Here is a 25,069-nt window from a genome sequence, read left to right as displayed (position 1 = left end):
AAGAACCAACCACCTGCTTGGGGTTCTCTGTGCTGAAAATAAACCTCTGGGCCTGAAGGAGTTAAGATTGACTTTGCCCTTCAAAAATTAGAAGAAACTGCCTTGCTAATGGTCTGATCCTCGGGAGTCCTCTCAAATATCGCTATGACATGAAATTTGCTGAATAATTAACAAGCAAAGCTTGTCAGAATCTGTCTGCATTATGCAAGAAGGTGGAGTGGAAAAACACTTCTTTCTTGTCGTTTTGGGACATTCAGAAATTACACATTTCTTAGCATCTGAAAGACGAATGTTGGCGTCTGGACAAATCTAATTATAACTATTTTGAATAATCTAAAGCAGCCTTTTTCAACCAGGATGCCTTGGCAAAATGCCTAAACATTGCCCAAAAATTCTATACGAGCCGGTGTGTGTGGATGAAGGCTGCCTTTTTTAGTTACACTAATGCCGCGTACACACGATCGGATATTCCCACAACAAAACCGTGTTTTTTTTTTTCAACGGATGTTCGCTCAAATTTGTCTTGCATACACACGGTCACACAAATGTTTTGGGAAATTGCGAACGTCAAGAATGCGGTGACGTACAACCAGGGCCGCCATCAGGAATTATGGGGCCCCGCACACAGCTTCAGGCATGGGCCCCCTGCAGCAGAGAACAGGGGGGGGGGGAGCTGCCGCGAATTGAGAAGCAGGGGGGACCTTTACAAAAAAAGATGAAATAAAGAAAGAATAGCCATCCGGGGCCCTGGGGACCTCTGGACCTTTTAATAAAAAGAAAATAAAATATATATATATATATATTTTTTTTTTTTTTTAAAAAGGGCAACCCCCCTTTTTAAAAAAAGGGCCCTGGGGACATCTAATAAAAAAAAAAAAAAAAATATATATATATATATATATATATATATATATATATATATATATATATATATATATATATATATAAATGTAGGTATATATAAAAAGAAATTACAAAAAAGGGGGTTGCCATAAAAAAAAATAAGCATTTATTAAAAAAAAGGGGGGGGTTGCCATCCAGGGCCCTGGGGACCTCTGGGACCTTTAATAAAAAAAAAATATATAAACATTTATAAAAAAAAAGGGGGGGTTTGCCACATGGGGCCCTGGAGACCTCCTGAGCAATTTTAATAAAAAAAAAAAAAAAAATATATATATATATATATATATATATATATATATATATATATATATATATATATATATATCTCATTTTCTTTCTTCTTTTTATTTCTTTTTTTTTTATCTTTTTATTTCATATATATATATATATATATATATATATATATATATATATATATATATATATATATAGAAAGAAAATGATATAAAACATTTTTTATAAAAAAAGGGGGTTGCCATCTGGGCCCTTTAATAATAATAATATATATATATAATAAAAAAATTGATTTAAAAAAAAGGGGGGTTGTTATCCAGGGCCCTGGGGACCTCTGGGCCCTTTAATAATATATATATATATATATATACAGTGAGGAAAATAAGTATTTGAACACCCTGCTATTTTGCAAGTTCTCCCACTTGGAAATCATGGAGGGGTCTGAAATTGTCATCGTAGGTGCATGTCCACTGTGAGAGACATAATCTAAAAAAAAAATCCAGAAATCACAATTTATGATTTTTTAACTATTTATTTGTATGATACAGCTGCAAATAAGTATTTGAACACCTGTCTATCAGCTAGAATTCTGACCCTCAAAGACCTGTTAGTCTGCCTTTAAAATGTCCACCTCCACTCCATTTATTATCCTAAATTAGATGCACCTGTTTGAGGTCATTAGCTGCATAAAGACACCTGTCCACCCCATACAATCAGTAAGAATCCAACTACTAACATGGCCAAGACCAAAGAGCTGTCCAAAGACACTAGAGACAAAATTGTACACCTCCACAAGGCTGGAAAGGGCTACGGGGAAATTGCCAAGCAGCTTGGTGAAAAAAGGTCCACTGTTGGAGCAATCATTAGAAAATGGAAGAAGCTAAACATGACTGTCAATCTCCCTCGGACTGGGGCTCCATGCAAAATCTCACCTCGTGGGGTCTCAATGATCCTAAGAAAGGTGAGAAATCAGCCCAGGACTACACGGGAGGAGCTGGTCAATGACCTGAAAAGAGCTGGGACCACCGTTTCCAAGGTTTCTGTTGGTAATACACTAAGACGTCATGGTTCGAAATCATGCATGGCACGGAAGGTTCCCCTGCTTAAACCAGCACATGTCAAGGCCCGTCTTAAGTTTGCCAATGACCATTTGGATGATCCAGAGGAGTCATGGGAGAAAGTCATGTGGTCAGATGAGACCAAAATAGAACTTTTTGGTCATAATTCCACTAACCGTGTTTGGAGGAAGAAGAATGATGAGTACCATCCCAAGAACACCATCCCTACTGTGAAGCATGGGGGTGGTAGCATCATGCTTTGGGGGTGTTTTTCTGCACATGGGACAGGGTGACTGCACTGTATTAAGGAGAGGATGACCGGGGCCATGTATTGCGAGATTTTGGGCAACAACCTCCTTCCCTCAGTTAGAGCTTTGAAGATGGGTCGAGGCTGGGTCTTCCAACATGACAATGACCCGAAGCACACAGCCAGGATAACCAAGGAGTGGCTCTGTAAGAAGCATATCAAGGTTCTGGCGTGGCCTAGCCAGTCTCCAGACCTAAACCCAATAGAGAATCTTTGGAGGGAGCTCAAACTCCGTGTTTCTCAGCGAGAGCCCAGAAACCTGACTGATCTAGAGAAGATCTGTGTGGAGGAGTGGGCCAAAATCCCTCCTCCAGTGTGTGCAAACCTGGTGAAAAACTACAAGAAACGTTTGACCTCTGTAATTGCAAACAAAGGCTACTGTACCAAATATTAACATTGATTTTCTCAGGTGTTCAAATACTTATTTGCAGCTGTATCATACAAATAAATAGTTACAAAAATCATAAATTGTGATTTCTGGATTTTTTTTTTGATTATGTCTCTCACAGTGGACATGCACCTACGATAACAATTTCAGACCCCTCCATGATTTCCAAGTGGGAGAACTTGCAAAATAGCAGGGTGTTCAAATACTTATTTTCCTCACTGTATATATATATATATATATATATATATATATATATATATATATATATATATATATATATATATATAAATAAAAAATAAATAAAAAAATTGATTTAAAAAATAAATAAAAAAGGGGGGTTGTTATCCAGGGCCCTGGGGATCTGTGGGCCCCTGGGAACCTCCGGACCCCTAAAAAAAAAAAGTGTCCCTTTTAATAAAACAAATAAAATAAAAATATATTGAAAGAAATATATATTTTTAATAAAAATAAAATAAAAAAAAAGGGGGGTTGCCATCTGGGGCCCTGGGGGACTCTGGGCCCCTGGGGACCTGGCGGCCCTGCGTACAACTCTACAACGAGCCGAGAAAAATGAAGTTCAATGATTCCGAGCATGCGTAGAATTTTTGTGCGTTGACATCCTCCTTATCAACCGATAATGCCATTGGTTGTTTGGACGCCGGCAGCTTGAAGGTTGTAATGGTGCACAATAAAAACCTGCGACTTATGCCGTGTACACACGGTCGGAATTTCCGACAACAACTTTTGTTGTCTGAAAATTTTGAGAACCAGCTCTCAAAATTTTGTTATTGGAAATTACGACAGCAAATGTCCGATGGAGCCTACACACTGTCGGATTTTCCGACAACAAGCTCACATCGAACATTTGTTGTCGGAACATAAGTCGCAGGTTTTTATTGTGTACCATTACAACCTTCTAGCTGACGGCGTCCTAACAACCAATGGCATCATCGGTTGATGAGGAGGATGTCGGTTGCCTGCATAGACTCCTTGTTTGACCCTCCCAGCCCATCTCCATCAGTGTTGCGGGTCATATTGGCTGAATGATGGAGAAAAACTGATGGAGAAGGGAAACATTGGAATACTAGTCAGTACCAGTTTGCAAAAGTATACAGTAAAGCCTTGGTTTGAGAGTAACTTGGTTTAAGAGCGTTTTGCAAGACGAGCAAAAAATGTTCATAAATTTTGACTTAAAATACAAGCGATATTTGATATACAAGTAGTGTCATGTCAGAACTGAGTATAAAAGAGAAGAGAGGAGCCTCTTATTACAGTAATATGATTACATTTAATGAAGGTGCAACATTTAGCAACATATTGCTACACTTAGGCCCTGTACACACGGTCGGACAAAACCGATGAGAATGGACCGAGGTTCAGTTTCATCGATCAAAACCGACCGTGTGTAGAGCCCATCGGTCTGTTTTCCTTCGGTCCAAAATTTTAAAACATGCTTCAAAATCGAAACGATGGCCCGCTGCCCGATGGTTAGTACAGAAAGCATCAGTTCACAACCCGCTCATACTCAGAATCAAGTCGACGCATGCTTGGAAGCATTGAACTTCGTTTTATTCAGCACGTCGTGTGTTTGACGTCACCGCGTTCTGACCCGATCGGTTTTTAGAACGATGGTGTGTACGCACTTCAGACCATCAGGCCACTTCAGCGGTGAACCGATGGAAATGGCCCGTCAGACCATTTTCATCGGTTTGGAACGACCGTGTGTACGCGGCCTTAGAGGCGCCTCTATTCTCCTTTATACTCTGTAGATCCCGTTGGATTTTGCTTCTAATCCCCTTGTGGAGGCTTCCATTTGTGAATAAATGAGTAACTTGTGTAGCCCTGAAAATGCAAACTAAATCGCCTCAAGGTGCTTTTTGCAGCCAGTGTCTGCCTGGCTAGTGCAGTCCTTTACCTTGTAGGATCTCGATGCACTTGGGACACACATTCGCACAAAAATATATACTGGGCCAATTTGGACAAGATCCAATTAGCCTACCAGCATGTCTTTGGAGTGGATGGAGATTTTATGGTTACACATCCTATCACATTGCTATAATCTATTTATTTATCTGCGAATACCGTGCACTTTTTCCCCTTAAAATCAGGGGAAAATCGCGGGTGCGCAATATACGCCGATCCCCGCTGTCTCCCTGAGAGCCGAGCCGAGTGTACTGCACACTCGGCCACGCTCAGCTCGGCCCGTCGCAGCCTAGAGCCGAGCCGAGTGTACTGCGCACTCGGCTAGACTCGGCCACGCTTGGCTCCGCCCGCAGCCACGCGTGAGGAGCCGAACACACAGAAAATCAGGCTCCTCTCGGCACGCGCCAAAATCCAAAAACGAACACCGGACACGCTTACCTGGATGGAGGCCGCAGACAGACACGCTGGACGGAGACGGACACCTGGATGGAGGCCGCAGACGGACACCTCCAAAGACGCAGACGGACCCCGCGCAAGGAAGCCGCAGACGGACAAGCAGCCGATGGACGCTAGGCAAAAATGTTTTCTTTTTTTTTCCTTTTTTACCTTGCTAAGCTTGGGGTGCGCGTTTTACGCCGGGGCGCGGTATACCCCGATAAATACGGTATATGGACTATAAACTGAAGGACTTATGAATAAATGGTTGTGGGACGAATCATTTGAGTTTTCATTGTTTCTTATGGGAAAATTTGCTTTGATGTACAAGTGCTTTGGATTACAAGCATGTTTCTTCAACGAATTATGCTCACAAGCCAGGGTTTTACTGTAATTAATTGCTTTGGAAGAAAAAAATCGCCACTAAAGTTGGGTGCCCTACTTGAATTTGTGGATGTTGCTGCATTATGTAAAACTATTAGAATAGCTTTTTACATTTTATATTGGGGTGCCTCAAGACTGTCCATCTTTTTTAAAGGGTGCCTTGACTAAAAAAAGGTTGAGAAACGCTGATCTAAAGCCTTTAGAATGTTTGGCTTTATGGGTTGCTTATTTGCATTTTAGCATAAGAATGATTTTGCTTTACAGGAAATGCAACCTCTTTTGTAAAATAACTTTCAAAATGTTCAACTTTAGTTGCAAGAGAACTCTGATTACATAAAGAGTAACGCCACCCTCCCGAGGTTAATTTTTCACTTAAAGCGGGAGTTCACCCGAAATTTTTTTTTTAACATTAGATTTAGGCTAATTAAGGGGAGCAGAAACGGGTATTTTTTTAAAAATCAATGCCGTACTTACCGTTTTCGAGATAGATGTTCTCCCGCCGCTTCCGGGTATGATCTTCGGGACTGGGCGTTCCTATTTGATTGACAGCCTTCCGACGGTCGCATACAGCGCGTCACCAGTAGCTGAAAGAAGCCGAACGTCGGTGCGGCTCTATACGGCGCCTGCGCACCGACGTTCGGCTACTTTCGGAAACTCGTGACGCGCTGTATGCGACTGTCTGAAGGCTGTCAATCAAATAGGAACGCCCAGTCCCGCAGCCCATACTCGGAAGCGGCGGGAGAACATCTATCTCTACAATGGTAAGTACTGCATTGATTTGAAAAAAAAACACCTGATTCTGCCTCCCGTAATTAGCCTCAATCTAATGTTAAAAATAGATTTTTTTGGGTGAACCTCCACTTTAACCGATTGCTGACTGCGTGCCTCACGTGTGTATATGTGTGTGTGTGTATATATATATATATATATATATATATATATATATATATATATATATATATATATATATATATATATATATATATATATAATGTCGGCAGAATGGCACAGGCAGGCAAATGGGTGTACAGGTACGTTGCTTTGTATCCGACGCCTAGCGGGCGCGTGCCCGCTGCGGTCTCCGGAACCGTGCACGCCAGACCCACGGACTCTATGCTGGTGTCCCACGATCGGGTCACGGAAGGGCAGAACAGGGGGGGGGGTGCCTTTTGTAAACAAGGCATTTCCCTGTTCTGCCTAGTGACAGGACACTGATCTGTAATCGGGAGCAGTGATCAGTGTAGTTTCACTGGTAGCCCATCCCTCACAAAGTTGGAATCACTCCCTAGGACACACTTAATCACTTCAGCTCGCCCTACTGTTTTTTTTCCCCCTTGGACTACAGGAGAGTCAGGACACTCTCTACATTGCAGATAGAGAAAGGAGCTGTGTGTTAGTGGGATTCCTGACTCTCCTGCTCGCCCCCTCCCCCCCTCAAGGGAAGAGGCAAGCACGACACTCCACCCCAGGGAGAAAGCCTCGCATTACTGTGTGGAGTTACAGACAGAAGAACAGGAAGTGAGGTTTTCTCAGAAGAAATAAGGACATTTAAAAGCAAAATGGAAGGATGAGGTAAGTGAAGGAGGACTGCACTAAGGTAAAGGGAGCTATTTAGGGGATTTTTTTTTTACCTTTACAACCCCTTTTTAAGTGCTTAGTGTATATCTAAGAAAAGAAGTGCCAGTTTCTATGGGCATAGATTTCTGTGAGTCAATGGGCACTGTCTTGGGCATCTCTTCACTCAAACTCATTGGTAAGTCAATTCCATTGTAACCTGTCTGCATGAGTAATACAGCATGTGGGGAAGCAAAACTTTTCACGAATGAATGTTTTTGCGTATGTGTCACATTTACACTTGTGCGCGCTATTGCAGTACTCGTTATGGAATACTTAATAACCCATGCCCCTTTTGTCTTGCAGGCTCGGCCAACATGGGCAACAAGCAGGTCATTCCTGGGGACCTGGGGGTAAATCAGAGCCCAGTAATAGCCGAGATCCAGGCCATGTACTGTGAAGGAGATAGAGATAAAGCACATAACCTAGTGAAGAGCATCTGTGAAGAGAACCTTCCACAGCAAGAAAAGGTGAGCTAGTGACATCTAACACTACTGGTATCCCATCCACCCCAGCGGTCCCCCAAACTTTGGTCACCAGGGACCAGATAAGTTTTACACGGTCTGGTTTGGTGGGGGGTGCAGTGCAGGCAAACCTCTATTGATCTGTATTTGCAGCTCCACCTCAGATCATGGGGAATTTGATTCCCATAGGAGCGCGTAACCTAGATCCCGAGCTTGCGAGCTTGCGCAGTTTACAATACGAGTTTGCACTCCTATGCAGTTCAAATGCTACTGCTGATCTGACAGGAGTTGGAGCTCGGGTGGAGTTGGAGTGTAAGGGTGGATGCTAAATGGCCTCAGCCAGCGCTGCTCCACAAACCATAACCCTATGCGTTTCGCCCTGAACACGGGCTTAGTTTTATATATATATATATATATATATATATATATATATATACCGTATATATGACTAAGCCTCAGGTGGGGGTGTTTGTGGCTGAAGCAGTTTAGCATCCACACTTGTAAATACAGTATACAGTAAATACGCGCCGACTTAGTTTCCGGCAGCTAACGGAAAACAAGCAGCGATCGGGAGCTTTCTGATCATGTGACCACTGTGACAGCCAATCACGATCATAAACCCCGCCCCCTGGCATGTGAAACCCCTTCAAGGACCAGGAAGCGCCAATAGGTTTAAGGGGGTTGTGAAGGTAAATGTTTTTTTCACCCAAATGCATCCTATGCATTAAGGTGAAAAAACATCCGACGGTACCGAACCCCCGTTTTACTTACCTGACCCCTCGAAAGTCCCGCGCGCGTCCATGTGATCCTCTTCGGTTCCCAGCCTGGCCGTTGATTGGCTAGGCTGGACTAGTTGATAGCAGCTCAGCCATTGGCTGGCGCTGCTGTCAATCACAGCGGATGGAGGGACTGAGTGATACAGTCGGCGGCTACGCCCGCCGCTGTAGAGCGGAAGAGCGCTCGCAAAAGCTTTCCACCATGCAAGCTCGCTCGCATGAAGGTGGAAAGCTTTTGCGAGGAGGAGCCGAGACAGCCGCAGAGGGACCCCAGAAGACAGGGTTAGGGGACACTCTGTGCAAAACGAGCTGCACAGTGGAGGTAAGTATAAAATGTTTGTTATTTAAAAAAAAAAAAAAAAAGTTTGCCTTTAGTGTTCCTTTAAGATTGTGTTATCTTTGAGCCGGTATATCAATGCTAGCTTCTTCAGATCTGGGCTATAGCCGAATGACGGCTACAGCGCGGACCTGCTTTGCCGGGAGGGCGTCAATTGACGTCCTCCCATGCTCGAGCGGCCTGCGCGCCCCCTTCAGGGAGCACGTGGCGCGCTCTGTGATTAACGGGTCTATGAGACTCGCTGGATCACAGATTGGAGTAAGTGATCGATCCTGACCCCCTTACTACGTGATCAGCTGTCAGCCAATGACAGCTGATCATGTGATGTAAACAGAGCCGGTAATCGGCTATTTTCTCTCCTCGCGCGGAGATCTAGGAACTCTACTTGTGTTTGTAGACACGCTGTGCAGCAGCGAGGGGAGTAGCAATTTGTGAATTAGTGTTGTGTTAACATCATTCTCATTCATTCACATTAACAGACTGTGTTTTGTATGTGTATAGCTCCATCTCATGAGAATCAGCTCTGCCTGTGGGGACTTACCATCTGTGCGCTATCTGCTTCACGAGGCTCAAGTGCTTTTACCAACGGAACCCAACGATGACAATCCAGCAGTAATTGCAGCTCATTATGGTCACGGAGATTCTGTAGCCTTGTTACTGGATTCCTTGCCAGGTAAATATGACATTCCTCCTCCTCTGTTATAGGGAACCTGTGCTGGGCTCATACATTGCAAAGCAACTACAGTGGAACCTCAGATTGCGAGTAACGCGGTTAACAAGCGTTTTGCAATACTAGCGCTGTATTTAAAAATATCCTAACTCAGTTTGTGAGTGTTGTCTCGCAAAACGAGCAGGATTCAGGCCAAGGTGGTGTGCAGTGCCACGTTTGGCCTGAGGTGGGGGGCGCCAGAGCCGATCGGCCAGAGGAAACCTCGGGAATGGAGTCTTTCCGAGGTTTATGGAGGTTTCCTCAGGCCTTTCCGGTCGCCCCGAGGCTCTCCGGCACACACACCCCCCCCACCTCTGGCCGCATGCAGTATTGCATGCCTTTGAAGTCAACGCAGAACAAATTATTTTCGTTTCCATTGACTTCAATGGGGAAACTCGCTTTAAAATGCGAGTGCTTTGGATTACAAGCATTCTCCTGGAACGGATTATGCTCGTAATCCGAGGTTCAACTGTAATTCCCCAAAATACTCAGATCTTCCAGCAATGCAGCGATTAACGCCATGTCCAGCCCCATTCACCCCCCCCCCCCGCTGTCTTCTGGGAGACACACAGGTCGCAGAAGATGGCAGGGACCAGTGAGGGGGCACAGCGTGACTCGCGCATGCCCAGCAGGGAACCAGTCTGTGAAAGCAGCAAGGCTTCACTTCCTGATTCCCTTACTAAAAATGCCGGCGCCTCCACCCGGGAGCCGAAGGACAGATTGTCTTCGTGTGCCGACATCACGGGCGCCCAGGACAGGTAAGTGCCCATATATTAAAAGTCAGCAGCTGCAGTATTTGTAGCTGCAGACTTTAAATTTTTTTTTTTTTTGGCGGAACTCAACTTTAAAGAGAAGTGGCAGATAAAAAACATACACACTCACCTGGATGGATGCACGATCACTGATAGTTGAGGGTCCGCTCCGAGTACAGAGCGGTGCCTGTCAGTCCTCGCTCTGAGCTCTGACCCTCCAGCGCTCACTGGAGTGCTGGACTGTGGAGGGGGTGGGAGTGCCTGTCTCAGACTGAAAGGCTAAGCCGGTCAGGCATCTAAGCGGATCCCAACATTATTGTCGGGATGCCTGCAGAGCCTGGACTGGCTCTCTGATTTCGGCCCGCGGTGAACTTTGGCTGATTCTGGGTCACAGGAGTGCAGAACTAAGTGTACTCCTGTGACCCGCAGGAGAAGTAAGGGCAAAAGAGCTTTGGTTATACTTCTCCTTTTAACCTTCGTTTCAATCCTCCGCCCCTCCATTCCCTGCAGGATGTGACCTATATTAAACAGGCACATGGCATACTCTGCGGGAGCTGGAAGTGCCGAATTTTTTATGTCTGCATTTCAAATTTCAAATGAAATATACCACGTGGACTCTCCTGTGGAATTCACCGCTGAATTATGCATGTGTTGAAAGAAAACATCTATTTAGGGCAGACAAACCTTGAAAAATACATTTTGTTTAACCACTTCAATACTGGCCCATAGTCATTTGACATCCACAGAGGGGATCTCCCATCCTGGGTGGACGTCCTATGACATCCTGGAATTTGTTCAGTGATATCTGAATGATGGGTGCAGCTAGAGGCATCATTCAGATATCATTCTTTAGTGCCGTTGATTCTGTGCACCATAAGAACGATCATCCGCCGCTTGATCGTTCTTGTAGGCGGTGGGAGGGGACATCCCCCCCCCCCCTCCCGCCACCATCCTGTGCTTCTCCGTGCTCTCCCGTGCCATCGGGAGAAAGAATCGCCCGGCGCAGGCTAGGAAGCATAGAGATGACTGATGACCAGATGGTCACCAGTCATCTCTATGACCGTCGGAGGCCCGGGCGCCATGTGATGACGTCACGCCCGGGTACCCGGAAGTAAACAAAGCCGCAATTGCGGCTAGTAAGCAACACTAATCATGAGATCGTGAATTTTTTTTTCACGATCTCATGCTTTCCAGCCTGGTGGAGAGATGCGGGGTCTTATTGACCCCACATCTCTCCATAAAGAGGACCTGTCACACACATTTCCTATTACAAGGGATGTTTACATTAGTAATAGGAATAAAAGCGATCGAAAAAAAAAAAGTGTAAAAAAATAAATAAATAAGTAAAATAAAAATAAAAAATGAAAACGCCCCTGTCCCCGGTAGCTCACGCGCAGAAGCGAACGCACACGTAAGTCCCGCCCACATATGTAAACGCCGTTCAAACTACATATGTGAGGTATCGCTGCGTGCGTTGGAGTGCCAGCAACAATTCTCGCACTAGACCTCCTCTGTAAATCTAAACTGGTAACCTGTACAAATTTTCAAAGCGTCGCCTATGGAGATTTTTAAGTACCGATGTTTGGTGCCATTCCATGAGTGTGCGCAATTTTAAAGCGTGACATGTTAGGTATCTAGTTACTCGGTGTAATATCATCTTTCATATTTTACAAACAAATTGGGCTAACTTTACTGTTTTTATTATTCATGAAACCATTTTTTTTCCCCAAAAAAAATGTGTTTTGAAAAAATTATTGCGCAAATATCGTGCAAGATAAAACGTTGCAATGACCGTCGTCTTATTCCCTACGGTGTCTGCTAAAAAAAACATGTATAATGTTTGGGGGTTCTGCGTAATTTTCTAGCAAAAGAATGATGATTTGTACATGTAGGAGAGAAGTGCCAAACTAGGCCAGGTATAAAAGCCCAGTATTGAAGTGGTTAATGGGGAAGAAAAAACAGTGTTTATTTTTTTATAGACTTGCAGCATTCTAAAAATAATTTTCATCCTACTGAGAATTCAATATATATATATATATATATATATATATATATATATATATATATATATATATATATATATATATATATATATATATATATGAGAGAGAGCGCTCCAGTAGTCTTCTGCAGTGTAAATCAGTAAAATTGTAAAGCTGAACTATAGGCACAAACGCACCTCATCAAAAATCACATTACATGCGTCCACAAACCCACAATTTTCCATGGCTGCTGCACAACAAGATAGACCCCAGCATTGGGGTCATCCACTCACAGGATCATTGGTTGCCTCTGATATCCACCAGGGTCTTCCTAGTGAGGGAGATGAAGACTTGCATCACCATAGGACAGCTGTACTCTTTCTCACCAACTTCTGCCTGGCTCTCTCCAGTGAGCTTCCTCCAGACCCAACTGGATTCCCAGGCTGATGTCACGTACACACGATTGGAAAAATTCCGACAACAAAACCGTGGATTATTTTCCGACGGAATTTTGGCTCAAACTTTTGCATACACACGGTCACACAATTGTCGGAGATTCCGACCGTCAAGAACGCGGTGACGTACAACACTAAGGGCCCTTTCACACGAAGCGGATCAGTAATGATCCGCTCCGTGTGTCCGTAAAGCTCATCGGGGATCCTCCGTAAAATCCCCGCTGAGCTGGCAGCTGACAGGGTGGTCTCCGCACACTGTGCAGGGACCGCCCTGTGTTTCCTCCGCTCTCCCCTATGGGGGGATCAGATGAACACGGACCGTATGTCCGTGTTCATCCGATCCGGCAGACAGAAGAAAAATAGGATTTCTTCCGTCCGCAAATGCGGATCTTTGCGGAGGCGGACAAATTACAGGTGTCAGCGGATGTTCATCCGCTGACACCCGTAATCGCATAGGGACCCATGTATGTCCCGTTTTCATCCGCAAACGGACGGATGAAAATGCTGACATACGGTCCGTACGTGTGAAAGGGCCCTCGGTCAAGCCGAGAAAAATTGGCACTGGTCTTCTGAATTGGGACTTCTGGACGGGATTATTCATGTATATTTTGTTTCACAACCTTTTTGTAAAGTTTATTTTTACACAATATTTTTACAGAATTGTTTGCACTGTTTGTTTAGTTTTGAAATATGCTGTATGTGTTATATGGGTTCAAGTATGTTCTATACATATATTTATATTGTATATAAGTGAGGTTATGTACATTTGAAGAGATACAAGTTTAATATCAAATTGGCGTAGCACAAATTATAAAAACACCAATGATCTTTTAGCTGTCTGCAAAAGGGCATTCTTCCCATTGACCATCCATGTCCGAGGCATTCTTTCTATTGACCCACAAAGTACAGGGACATTCTTCCCACTGACCACCAGTATAAGGGGGAGTCCATCTCCCAATGACTCTCCAAAGTAAGGGGGTTCTTTCCCACTGATCACCAATTTAGGGAGGGTCTTCCCACTGATCATCAATGTAAGGAGGTACTTTTCCTACTGAACCCCAATGTAAGTCAGCACTACACTAGCCACCATTGTAAGGTGGTACCTCTTCTACTAATCACCAATGTAAGAGAATGCTGCAGTGGACACTAATGTAAGGGGGTCCTCCTCCTAATCACCAACATAAGGAAGCACCTCTCCCACTGACCACCAATGTCAAGAGGCATTCTTCCTATTGACCCACAATGTAAAGAGACATTCTTCCCACTGACTACCAGTATAAGGGAAAGTCCTTCTCCCAGTGACCAACAAAGGTCATTGTAAGGGGTTCTTTCCTACTGGCCACCAATGTAAGGAGGGTCTTCTCACTGATCACCAATGTAAGGGAATGCTGCAGTGGACACTAATGTGGCCACCAATATCAGAGGCAGCCTTCCTATTGACCCAAAATGTAAATGGACATTCTTTCCACTGACTACCAATATAAGAGGAAGTCCTTCTCCCAATGACCACCAATGGAAGGGGGTTCTTTCCCACTGGCCACCACCATAAGAAGGGTCTTTCTCCTGATCACCAATGTAAAGTGGGACTTCTCCCACTCAGCATCAATCCAAGGGTCTTCCTTCTGATCATCAATGTGGAGCATTCTTCCCACTTAGTCCACCAACATAATGAGGCATCTCTCCCACTCACAACAAATGTAAGGGGGTCCTCCAGTGTAGGGAGGCACCTCTTCCACTCCTTCTAATCATTAATAAAGGAGGTACCTCTCCCATTGACCACCAATGTAAGGAATCGCTACACTAGCCACAAATGTAAGGAATCGCTACACTAGCCACAAATGTAAGGAATCGCTACACTAGCCACAAATGTAAGGAATCGTTGCACTAGCCACAAATGTAAGGAATCGCTACACTAGCCACAAATGTAAGGAATAGTTACACTAGCCACAAATGTAAGGAATCGCTACACTAGCCACAAATGTAAGGAATCGCTACACTAGCCACAAATGTAAGGAATCGCTACACTAGCCACAAATGTAAGGAATCGCTACACTAGCCACAAATGTAAGGAATCGCTACACTAGCCACAAATGTAAGGAATCACTACACTAGCCACAAATGTAAGGAATCGCTACACTAGCCACAAATGTAAGGAATCGTTACACTAGCCACAAATGTAAGGAATCGCTACACTAGCCACAAATGTAAGGAATCGCTACACTAGCCACAAATGTAAGGAATCACTACACTAGCCACAAATGTAAGGAATTGCTACACTAGCCACAAATGTAAGGAATCACCACACTAGTAGCCACAAATGTAAGGAATCATTACACTAGCCACAAATGTAAGGAATCACTACACAAGCCACAAATGTAAGGAATCACTACACTAGTCACAAATGTAAGGAATCGTTACACTAGCCACAAATGTAAGGGATCACTACACAAGCCACAAATGTAAGGAATCATTACACTAGCCACAAATGTAAGGGATCACTACACAAGCCACAAATGTAAGGAATCACTACACTAGTCACAAATGTAAGGAATCATTACACTAGCCACAAATGTAAGGAATCGCTACACTAGCCACAAATTTCAGGAATCGCTACACTAGCCACAAATGTAAGGAATCGCTACACTAGCCACAAATTTCAGGAATCGCTACACTAGCCACAAATGTAAGAAATCAATACACTAGCCACAAATGTAAGGAATCTTTACACTAGCCACAAATGTAAGAAATCGCTACACTAGCCACAAATTTCAGGAATCGCTACACTAGCCACAAATGTAAGGAATCGCTACACTAGCTCCCCCCCCCCCCCCCCCCCGTATAGCAGGGCATTTCTATAAGAACAACCAATTTAAAGGGGAGTCTTTGTTCTGACCACCAATATAAAGGGGCACTCTGCTGGCCTACGATGCAAAGGAACATTGCAATTTGTACTGTCAGCATTTATTTTCTGGCCATTATTATTATTATTATTATTATTATAATTTTTTTCAAATTTTTTACAGAAATCTATTTTTTTTTTTATTCAGAGCAAAGGGGTGTTGAATAAAATGATCTTCTCTGGATATCCATTTATAGAATTTGCCTCTATACCATCAGCTATAGATATAATGAACACATATGCTTTTTTTAAAAAATGTATATTAATATATATATATTTTTTTTTCAACCCTTCAGATGCCTGTAGTCACAAGCCTCTTCTGAACTGGCTGCTGGTCACGTGTTGTGAACAGGGACACCTTGCTTTAGTAAAGCTTTTGGTTCTGACGTATCGCGCCGACCCCGACTGCTACGCCATGAGGAATAATGAGTTCCCAGTCCTACGCAAGCTGCCCCTGTATGCCTCCATCATGGCAGGTACTGAGTGTAATTTATTCTACTATGAAATCTTCTTATATTCTGTACATCTGATTGCTGGCAACAAAAGCAACCCAGAATTGTTATGAGTGTCAGTTATTGAGCTTTCTATCTCCTTCCCCAGCCAATTTGTATTTACATTTAAAGTTCAGTGTAACCCAAATAAAATCTTTTCTTCATTCTTTAGTTTTTTGCATATCCATGTAATTTGCATTCTCCCCTGCTTCGTCGCATATGGCGACCCATCACATTTGGCTACCCGCTGGAGTGCGCATGCGCGCCGCCGCAATATGCGCTCCAACACTTTTACAAATGTGATGGGTAGCTGAATGTGACGAAGAATATAGCTAGAGAATTTAGCTGAAAGGAATTTGTGAACGTTTTAGTAATTGCTTTTCGATGAGAATTTAGCATTTGTAAAAGTGTTGGAACGTATATGGCGGCGTCGCGCATGCGCACTCCAGCGGGTAGCCAAATGTGATGGGTCGCCATATGTGATGAAACACCCCTTCTCTTTGCACGTCACTGCATGCTTTGCTTCATATATACTGTATGTGTGTGAAGCCAAGGATACAGGGCGGTGTGTGTATAATAAATGTAAATGTAGTCTCTGTGTTAGCAGAACATGAAGGCATCTGGCATCATTCTAGCCTAATGCCGCGTACACACGACCATTTTTCATGACGAGAAAAATGCTATTTTGTAAATTGGCTGTGAAAAACGGTCGTGTGTAGGCTCCAGAGCATTTTTCTCGACGAGAAAAATGGCAGATTATTTTTTTTTTGAATCTGCGCTATTTTTTTTCTCATTGTTTTTCACGTCATTCTTTTTCACGTTGTGAAAAACAGTCGTGTGTACCCTTGGTTTTCTAATTTTATTTTTTACAAATACCGTATTTATCGGCGTATAACGCGCACTTTTTTCCCCTTAAAAAACAGGGGAAAATCGTGGGTGCGCGTTATACGCCGATCCCCTGTCTCTGAGTGCCGCCGCCGACATATACCGAGCACAGTACACTCGGCTATGCTCGGCTCCGCTCGCGGGCACGCCCTGCGAGAGGAGCCGAGCGTGGCCGAGTTTACTGCGCTCGGTATATGTCGGCAGCGGCGCTCGGAGACAGCGCGGGAGAAGCGGGGAGGACACCACGAGGGCCGAAGACGGACGCCGGACCGGACAAGGCTGCCGATGGACGCCGGGCAAGACACCGAAGAGGGACATTTAAACTGTAAGTCGTTTTTTTTTCCAGGAAATTTCCCTCCTAGAACTGGGTGCGCGCTATGTGCCGGTGCGCGCTATACCCAGATAAATACGGTATGTGAAAAAATAGTGGGGGGCATTTGTATGGCGCCTCCTGGAGTCAATACTTTGTAGAACCCCCTTTCACTGCAATTACAGCTGCAAGTCTTTTTGGGGATGTCTCTACCAGCTTTTTTTAAAGTCATGCCACAGATTCTTAAGTGGATTTAGGTCTGGACTTTGACTGGGCCATTCTAACACATGAATATGCTTTGATCTAAACCATTCCAATATAGCTCTGGCTGTATGTTTAGGGTTGTTGTCCTCGGGGTTGGTGCAAGGATTTTCGACACCCTGGGTGGAACCTAATTTTGCCGCCCCCCCTTGCTCCACCCCTGACTCCACCCCCTTTGCCCTGCCCATGTATACCCCCCCCATGAAGTGCCCACCAAATGCAGCCTTACCAGCGCCCATCAAATGCAGCCTCACCTGCTCCCCTCAAATGCAGCCTCACCTGTGCGCCTCAAATGCAGCCTCACCAGCGCCCATCAAATGCAGCCTCACCAGCGCCCATCAAATGCAGCCTCACCAGCGCCCATCAAATGCAGCCTCACCAGCGCCCATCAAATGCAGCCTCACCAGTGCCCATCAATAAATGTTTGCTTCCATTAATTCGGGTGTCGGGACAGATCAGCGGCTGCCTGCTGATGCTGAGACTTGGTTGCTTGCTGCAGAGAGAAGAGAGTAGGAACACCAGTGGCCGGGCGCCCTAGGCAGCAGTGCGCCCTAGGTGGCTGCCTAGTTTGCCTAGTGGTAGCACCAGCGCTGGTTGTCATGCTGGAAGGTGAACCTCCCCCCCAGTCTCAAGTCTTTAGCACACTCTACCAGGTTTTTCCTCTAAGGTTGCCCTGTATTTGGCTCCATCATATCTTTCCATCAATTCTGACCAGCTTTCCTGTCCCTGCTGAAGAAAAGGATCCCCACCACCTGATGCTGCCACCATAACGTTTTACTTTTTGGCCAAAATGTTCAATTTTGGTCTCATCTGACCAGAGCACCTTCTTCTGCCCTGTACACATGGTCGGAATTTCCGTCAAGAAAAGTCCATTTTGAGCTTTTGGCCGGAAATTCCGACCAATGTATGCTCCATCTGACTTTTCTGTTGGAATTTCCGACAACAAAAATTTCAGAGCTGGTTCTCAATTTTTCCGACAAGAAAATTTCGTGTTGGAAATTCAAAAACATCTGTATGCAATTCAGACGCACAAAAAAACACATGCTCGGAAGTCAACGCATGCTCGGAAGCATTTAACGTAATATTTCTCGGTTCATTGTAGTGTTGTACGGTCAAAATTTTGTGTGACCGTGTGTATGCAACACAAGTTTAAGCCAACATTCCATCAGAAAAAAATCCAAGTTTTTCTTGTTGGAATTTTCGATCGCGTGTATGTGACATTACACATGTTTGCTGTGTCCCCCACATGGCTTCTCGCAAACTGCAAACAGGACTTCTTATGTCTTTCTTTCAACAATGTCTTTCTTCTTGTCACTCTTCCATAAAGGGCAAATTTGTGGAGAGCACAACTAATGCCGCGTACACACGACCGTTTTTCATGACGTGAAACGTGCCATTTTTTAAAATGGTAATTAAAAACGATCTTGTGTGGGCTATAGAGCATTTTACTTGACGTGAAAAATGGGCATTACAAATTTAGAACATGCTCTAATTTTTCGCGTTGTTTTCACGTCGTGAAAAACGGTCTTGTGTAGGCTTTAACGACGGGGAAAAAAAACGTGCATGCTCAGAAGCAAGTTATGAGATGGGAGCGCTCATTCTGGTAAAACTAGTATTCGTAATGGAGATAGCACATTCGTCACGCTGTAACAGACTGAAAAGCACGAAGACTGAAAAGCGCGAATCGTCTCTCACCAAACTTTTACTAACACAAAACCAGCCCAAAGGGTGGCATCATCCGAATGGAACTTCCCCTTTTATAGTGCCGTTGTACGTGTTGTACGTCACCGCGCTTTGCTCCAGCATTTTTTTTTTTTTTACGATCGTGTGTAGGCAAGGCCGGCTTGACAAGAATCACGTAGAGAAAAACTTCGTTTTTCTAGGACATGAAAAACGGTCGTGTGTACGCGGCATTATAGTTGTCCTGTGGACAGATTCTCCCACCTGAGCTGTGGATCTCTGCAGCTCCTCCAGAGTTACCATGGGGCCTCTTCGCTGCTTCTCTGACAAATGCTCTCCTTGCCCGGCTCGGTCAGTTTAGGTGGACGGCCATGTCTTGGTAGGTTTGTAGTCGAGTCGGGAGGAAGTAGAGAGGAGACATTACTGGAAGTGGCAGTAGAGGAGGTACTCTGTGTTGATTCCTGTGACTGCTGGCATATTGAGTTTACCTGTCTGCGGTGTTGGAGAGGATTACACACCAGGAGTGGGACCATATTTATGGGCTTGTTGCAGCTTGCCTCTGGTAAGCGAGCAATCTGTACGGTGGTGGTGCACGTGTGGTTTTTGGTGCAAGATTGATGTCACCCTTTTTTTTCTTCTTCCATTCACTGTTTCACGCCAACCAGAAGAGATCTCCCGCACCTACATGGACACCCTCGCCCATTCTGGGACAAATCATCACCCCTAGCACCAAAGTCAAAAGTCTCAGGCCTTGTACACACGACCGAACATGTCCGCTGAAACTGGTCCATCGGACCAGTTTCCGTGGACATGTCCGACCGTGTGTAGGGCCTACCGGACAATTTTCCGGCCTAGAGGACAGGTTTCCAGCGGACAAAAGTTTCTTAGCATGCTAAGAAACTTCTCCGCTGGAAGCCTGTCTGTCGGACATGTCCGATGGTCAGTAAGACTCATCGGACATGTCCGCTGGCCCGAAATCCTGTGCATGCGTCGAAGTGATTCAACGCATGCGTGGAAGCATTGAACTTCCGGGTTCGCGCACGTCACCGCATCATCGTCGCCGCCACGTCACCGCGTATTCTGTCCGCGGAGAATTTGGTCTGATGGTGTGTACACACATCAGACCAAAATCACCCAGCAGACATGTCCGATGAAAACGGTCCGCGGACCGTTTTCATCGGACATGTCTGGTTGTGTGTACAAGGCCTCAGAGTAATTTTTGACACCCACATGACAATGGATGCACAAATAGGGTCAGTAGTCAGCGGATCGCACCATCTGCTGCGCCTACTACGCAGACTCACTCCCTTTATCCCTAAAGAAGACATAGCAGTCGTGGTGGGAACAATTATCAACTCCAGACTGGACTATGCAAATTCCCTCTACCTCGGACTCCCAAAATACCAAATCACTCGTCTGCAAGTCGTTCAAAATACAGCCGCTCGACTCGTGATCAATCAATCTCACCTTCACTGAGATCCCTTCATTGGTTGCCAGTAAAAGACAGAATTACCTTTAAGGCACTCTGTCTGACGCATAAGTGTGTTCAACGAATTGCCCCACAATATCTATGCGAAAAATTAAAATGTCACAACACCAATCGCGTTCTTCGATCCACCGACCAAAATCTACTTCAGATACCCAAAGCCAGATACAAGTCCAAAGGAGAATGAAGATTTGCAGTCCAAGGACCTAGACTATGGAACGCTCTACCAACCACCATCCGATTGGAGGTAAACCACCTGGCCTTCAGAAAAAAACGTAAAACTAGGGTTGTCCCGATACCACTTTTTTAGGACTGAGTACAAGTACCGATACTTTTTTTTATGTACTCGCCGATACCGATACTTTTTTTAAATGTGTCCCCAAATGCAGCCATGTCCGTCCCCACATTCCAGCCATGTCCGTCCCCACATTCCAGCCATGTCCGTCCCCACATTCCAGCCATGTCCGTCCCCACATTCCAGCCATGTCCGTCCCCACATTCCAGCCATGTCCGTCCCCACATTCCAGCCATGTCCGTCCCCACATTCCAGCCATGTCCGTCCCCACATTCCAGCCATGTCCGTCCCCACATTCCAGCCATGTCCGTCCCCACATTCCAGCCATGTCCGTCCCCACATTCCAGCCATGCCGTCCTCCACATTCCAGCCATGCCGTCCCCACATTCCAGCCATGCCGTCCCCCATACCTTGATGCCGCCGTTAATCAGCGTGCGGGGAACAGCTTTCGTTTAAATAGCTGTATCCCCGCCGCGTATAGACACTCCCCCTTGCGCGGGATTGGACAGATCATCCGTCCAATCCCGCGCAAAGGGGAGTATCTATACGCGGCGGGGATACAGCTATTCAAACGAAAGCTGTTCCCCGCACGCTGATTAACGGCGGCGGCGGCTTTGCGGCGGCGTTGGCGGCGGGGGGGGGAACAAGTATTCTATTCTAGTATCGGGGGTATTTGCGGGAGTACAAGTACTCCCGCAAATACTCGGTATCGGTCCCGATACCGATACTGGTATCGGTATCGGGACAACCCTACTAAAACCCATCTTTTCTGAGGGCAAAAGTACAGTAGGGAAAGGATACTAAGCGCCCAGAGGCCATTCAGTTTGCATGTGTTGCGCTATATAGGTTTCTCATTCACTCATTGTATGCTGCACTCTATCAATCATGGATTGATCCATCATATTCGTAATTTGTTGGACTTTCCCTTTATGATTTTTAAAAATTGGTTTCACGTATATATCTTTTTTGATATACATACATTGGTTCCATATCAATTTTTGTGCTTTGATTTGTACATGGTTGTATTGGATTTTTACATATTGATTTATGATCCTTTATAATATAACATGTATAGTCACTATTTCTCACACAATTACCTAATTCATTTTGCGTAGCTCCTCTTTATTACTTAGGTTTGCAGTTGTGCCATGCTCTTTCTATTTTCGGATGATGGATTGAACAGAGTTCCGTGAGATGTTCAAAGCTTGGGATATTTTTTATAACCTAACCCTGCTTTATACTTCTCCACAACTTTATCCCTGACCTGTCTGGTGTGTTCCTTGGCCTTCATGATGCCGTTTGTTCACTAAGGTTCTCTAACAAACCTCTGAGAGTGTCACAGAACAGTATTTATACTGATATTACATTGCACACAGGTGGACTCAATTTACTAATTAGGTGACTTCTGAAGGCAATTGGTTCCACTAGATTTTAGTTAGGGGTATCGGAGTAAAGGGGGCTGAATACAAATGCACGCCACGCTTTTCATATATTTATTTGTCAAAAATTTGGAAAACCATTTATAATTTTCCTTCCACTTCACAATTATGTGCCACTTTGTGTTGGTCTATCACATAAAATCCCAATAAAATACATTTACATTTTTGGTTGTAACATGACAACATGTGGAAAATTTCAAGGGGTATGAATACTTTTTCCAAGCACTGTAAAGCTGTCTTCTATCGGATCCTTTTTTTACATTACTGACTGTCCCTTGTAAACTAATAGCTGACATATAGTTACAACTATTTTATTTTTTTTATAAATTCTTTTATTTTTCATAAGTTTCTCCTGATTGTTTCAAACAGATATAATCACACATGTTAAAGCGGATGTCCGCTGAAAAAAAAAAAATATTAAAAGTCAGCAGCTACAAATACTGCAGCTGCTGACTTTTAATATCGGCACACTTACCTGTCCTGGAGTCCAGCGCCGTCCGCAGCAGAGGACGAGCGATCGCTCGTCACCCTGCTGCTCCCCCCGCTATCCTCGGTGAGGGAACCAGGAAGTGAATCTCTCTGGCTTCACTGCCCGGTTCCCTACGGCGCATGCGCGAGTCGCGCTGCGCCTGCTGATTGGCTCCTGCTGTACTCTGGGAGCCGAGTGTTCCCAGAACACAACGGGGGGGACGGGACGGGAGGTGACGTCCTGCCCGCAGACTGTAGCCGGAAGTGGGTGCAAATACCTGTCTTTAGACAGGTATCTGCACCCCCCTCCCCCTGAAAGGTGTCAAATGTGACACCGGAGGGGGGATGGATCCGATCAGCGTGAGTTCCACTTTAGGATGGAGCTCCGCTTTAACAATTCCACATATCCTGTTGATTACCGTATTTATCGGGGTATTGCGCTCTCCGGCGTATAGCGCGCACCCCTAAAGTGGACCCGCATTCCTGTAAAAAAAACATTTTAGTACTTACAGTTTTGGTGTCTTGCGCGGCGTCCATCGGCAGCCTCGTCGGGTCCGGCGTCTGTCTGCGGCTTCGGTGGTGTCCTTGTCGGGTCCGGCGTCCTTCTGCGGTGTCCTCCCCGCTCGATCCCCCGCTTCCCGCGATGAGTTTGAACTACTGCGCCGGCATACACCGAGCGCAGTACACTCGTGTATAGTCCGGCAGGCTCGGCTCCTCTCGCAGTCACGTCCTGTACGTCCAGGACGTGACTGCGAGAGGAGCCGAGCCTGCCCGACTATACACGAGTGTACTGCGCTCGGTATATGCCAGCGCAGTAGTTCAAACTCGGCGCGGGTATCGGTGTATATCGTGCACCCACGATTTTGCCCTGAATTTCAGGGCAAAAAAAGTATGCGGTATACGCCGATAAATACGGTATATACATTATATTACCATTTAACTTATTTCAAACTCTTCTTTCTGTTTTTTCCCACCCAAAAAAAAAAGGAACCCCCCCCCCCCTCCTCCAACCATGCCCCTGATCTCCCTCCCCCCGCCGTCTACCGCCACTTTCCTTCACTCAACAACTCTCGTCTCTTCTCTAAATGTCATATAGGGGGCCCATGTCTTCCGGTACCTACTGTCTTTGGTCCTTCATTGCCAAAGTAAGATTCTCCATTTGTTGGATTTCTGAAATCCTCCTAAACCATTGAGCTCTTGATGGTGGGCTTTCGCTTTTCCATAGGACAGGGATAAACGCTCTCGCTGCCACCAGCAAATGTCTCAGCAGAGATTTTTTTTATATTTTTCTGCTGAAATAGGAATGTCAAACAATAGAAATGCAGCCGGGTTTTCTCCTAACTGCATTCCTATTATTAATTCAATAGTTTCAGCTACTGTTCTCCAAAACTCTTTAATTTCCGCACATTCCCAGAAAATGTGCAGTATATTTCCTTCTGCCTCCTTACATCTCCAGCAAAGTTCCGATACTTGGGGGTATATCCGATGTAATTTCATTGGTGTTCTGTACCATCTAGTAAGTATTTTGTATCCCCCTTCTTGGTATCTACTCGCTACTGATCCCTTTTAATTATATGTCAAAATCTGTGTCTGCGAGAATGTTACACCCAGGTCTCTCTCCCATTCCCACAGAAAAGTAAGTTCCTGTCAGTGGCGGCTGGTGCTCAAAATTTTTGGGGGGCGCAAACGAAAAAAAAATAAAAAATTGCAGCCCCACTGTGCCCATCAAATGCAGCCACTGTGCCATCAATTGTCACCACTGTGCCATGCCATCAAACGCAGCCACTGTGGCATCAATTGTCACCACTGTGCCATGCCATCAAACGCAGCCACTGTGGCATCAATTGTCACCACTGTGCCATGCCATCAAACGCAGCCACTGTGGCATCAATTGTCACCACTGTGCCATGCCATCAAACGCAGCCACTGTGCCATCAATTATCACCACTGTGTCATGCCATCAAATGCAGTCACTATGCCATCAAACGCAGTCACTGTGCCATGCCATCAAACGCAGTCACTGTGCCATGCCATCAAACGCAGCCACTGTGCCACGCAATCAAACGCAGTCACTGTGCCATGCCATCAAACACAGCCACTGTGCCATCAATTGTCAGTCACCACTGTGCCATGC

The 25,069-nt window shown here is 45.1% G+C and overlaps 1 protein-coding gene across 1 annotated transcript in view; it reads left to right on the top strand.

Annotated features, from left to right (window-relative positions):
- The window catches only part of LRRK1 (leucine rich repeat kinase 1), a 305,999-nt gene that overhangs the window by 92,594 nt on the left and 188,336 nt on the right, over nucleotides 1–25,069 (top strand). The window contains exons 3-5 of the mRNA XM_040342319.1: nucleotides 7,553–7,716; nucleotides 9,325–9,496; nucleotides 15,917–16,096. Coding sequence (XP_040198253.1) covers nucleotides 7,553–7,716; nucleotides 9,325–9,496; nucleotides 15,917–16,096 — 516 coding nt within the window. The remainder of the gene's footprint in view (nucleotides 1–7,552; nucleotides 7,717–9,324; nucleotides 9,497–15,916; nucleotides 16,097–25,069) is intronic.

This window comes from Rana temporaria, chromosome 3 (genome assembly GCF_905171775.1).
Source record: "Rana temporaria chromosome 3, aRanTem1.1, whole genome shotgun sequence".
Lineage (NCBI taxonomy): Eukaryota > Metazoa > Chordata > Amphibia > Anura > Ranidae > Rana > Rana temporaria.
The sequence above is the reverse complement of the archived record's forward strand: the minus strand, read 5'-3'. Positions and strand labels throughout refer to the sequence as shown.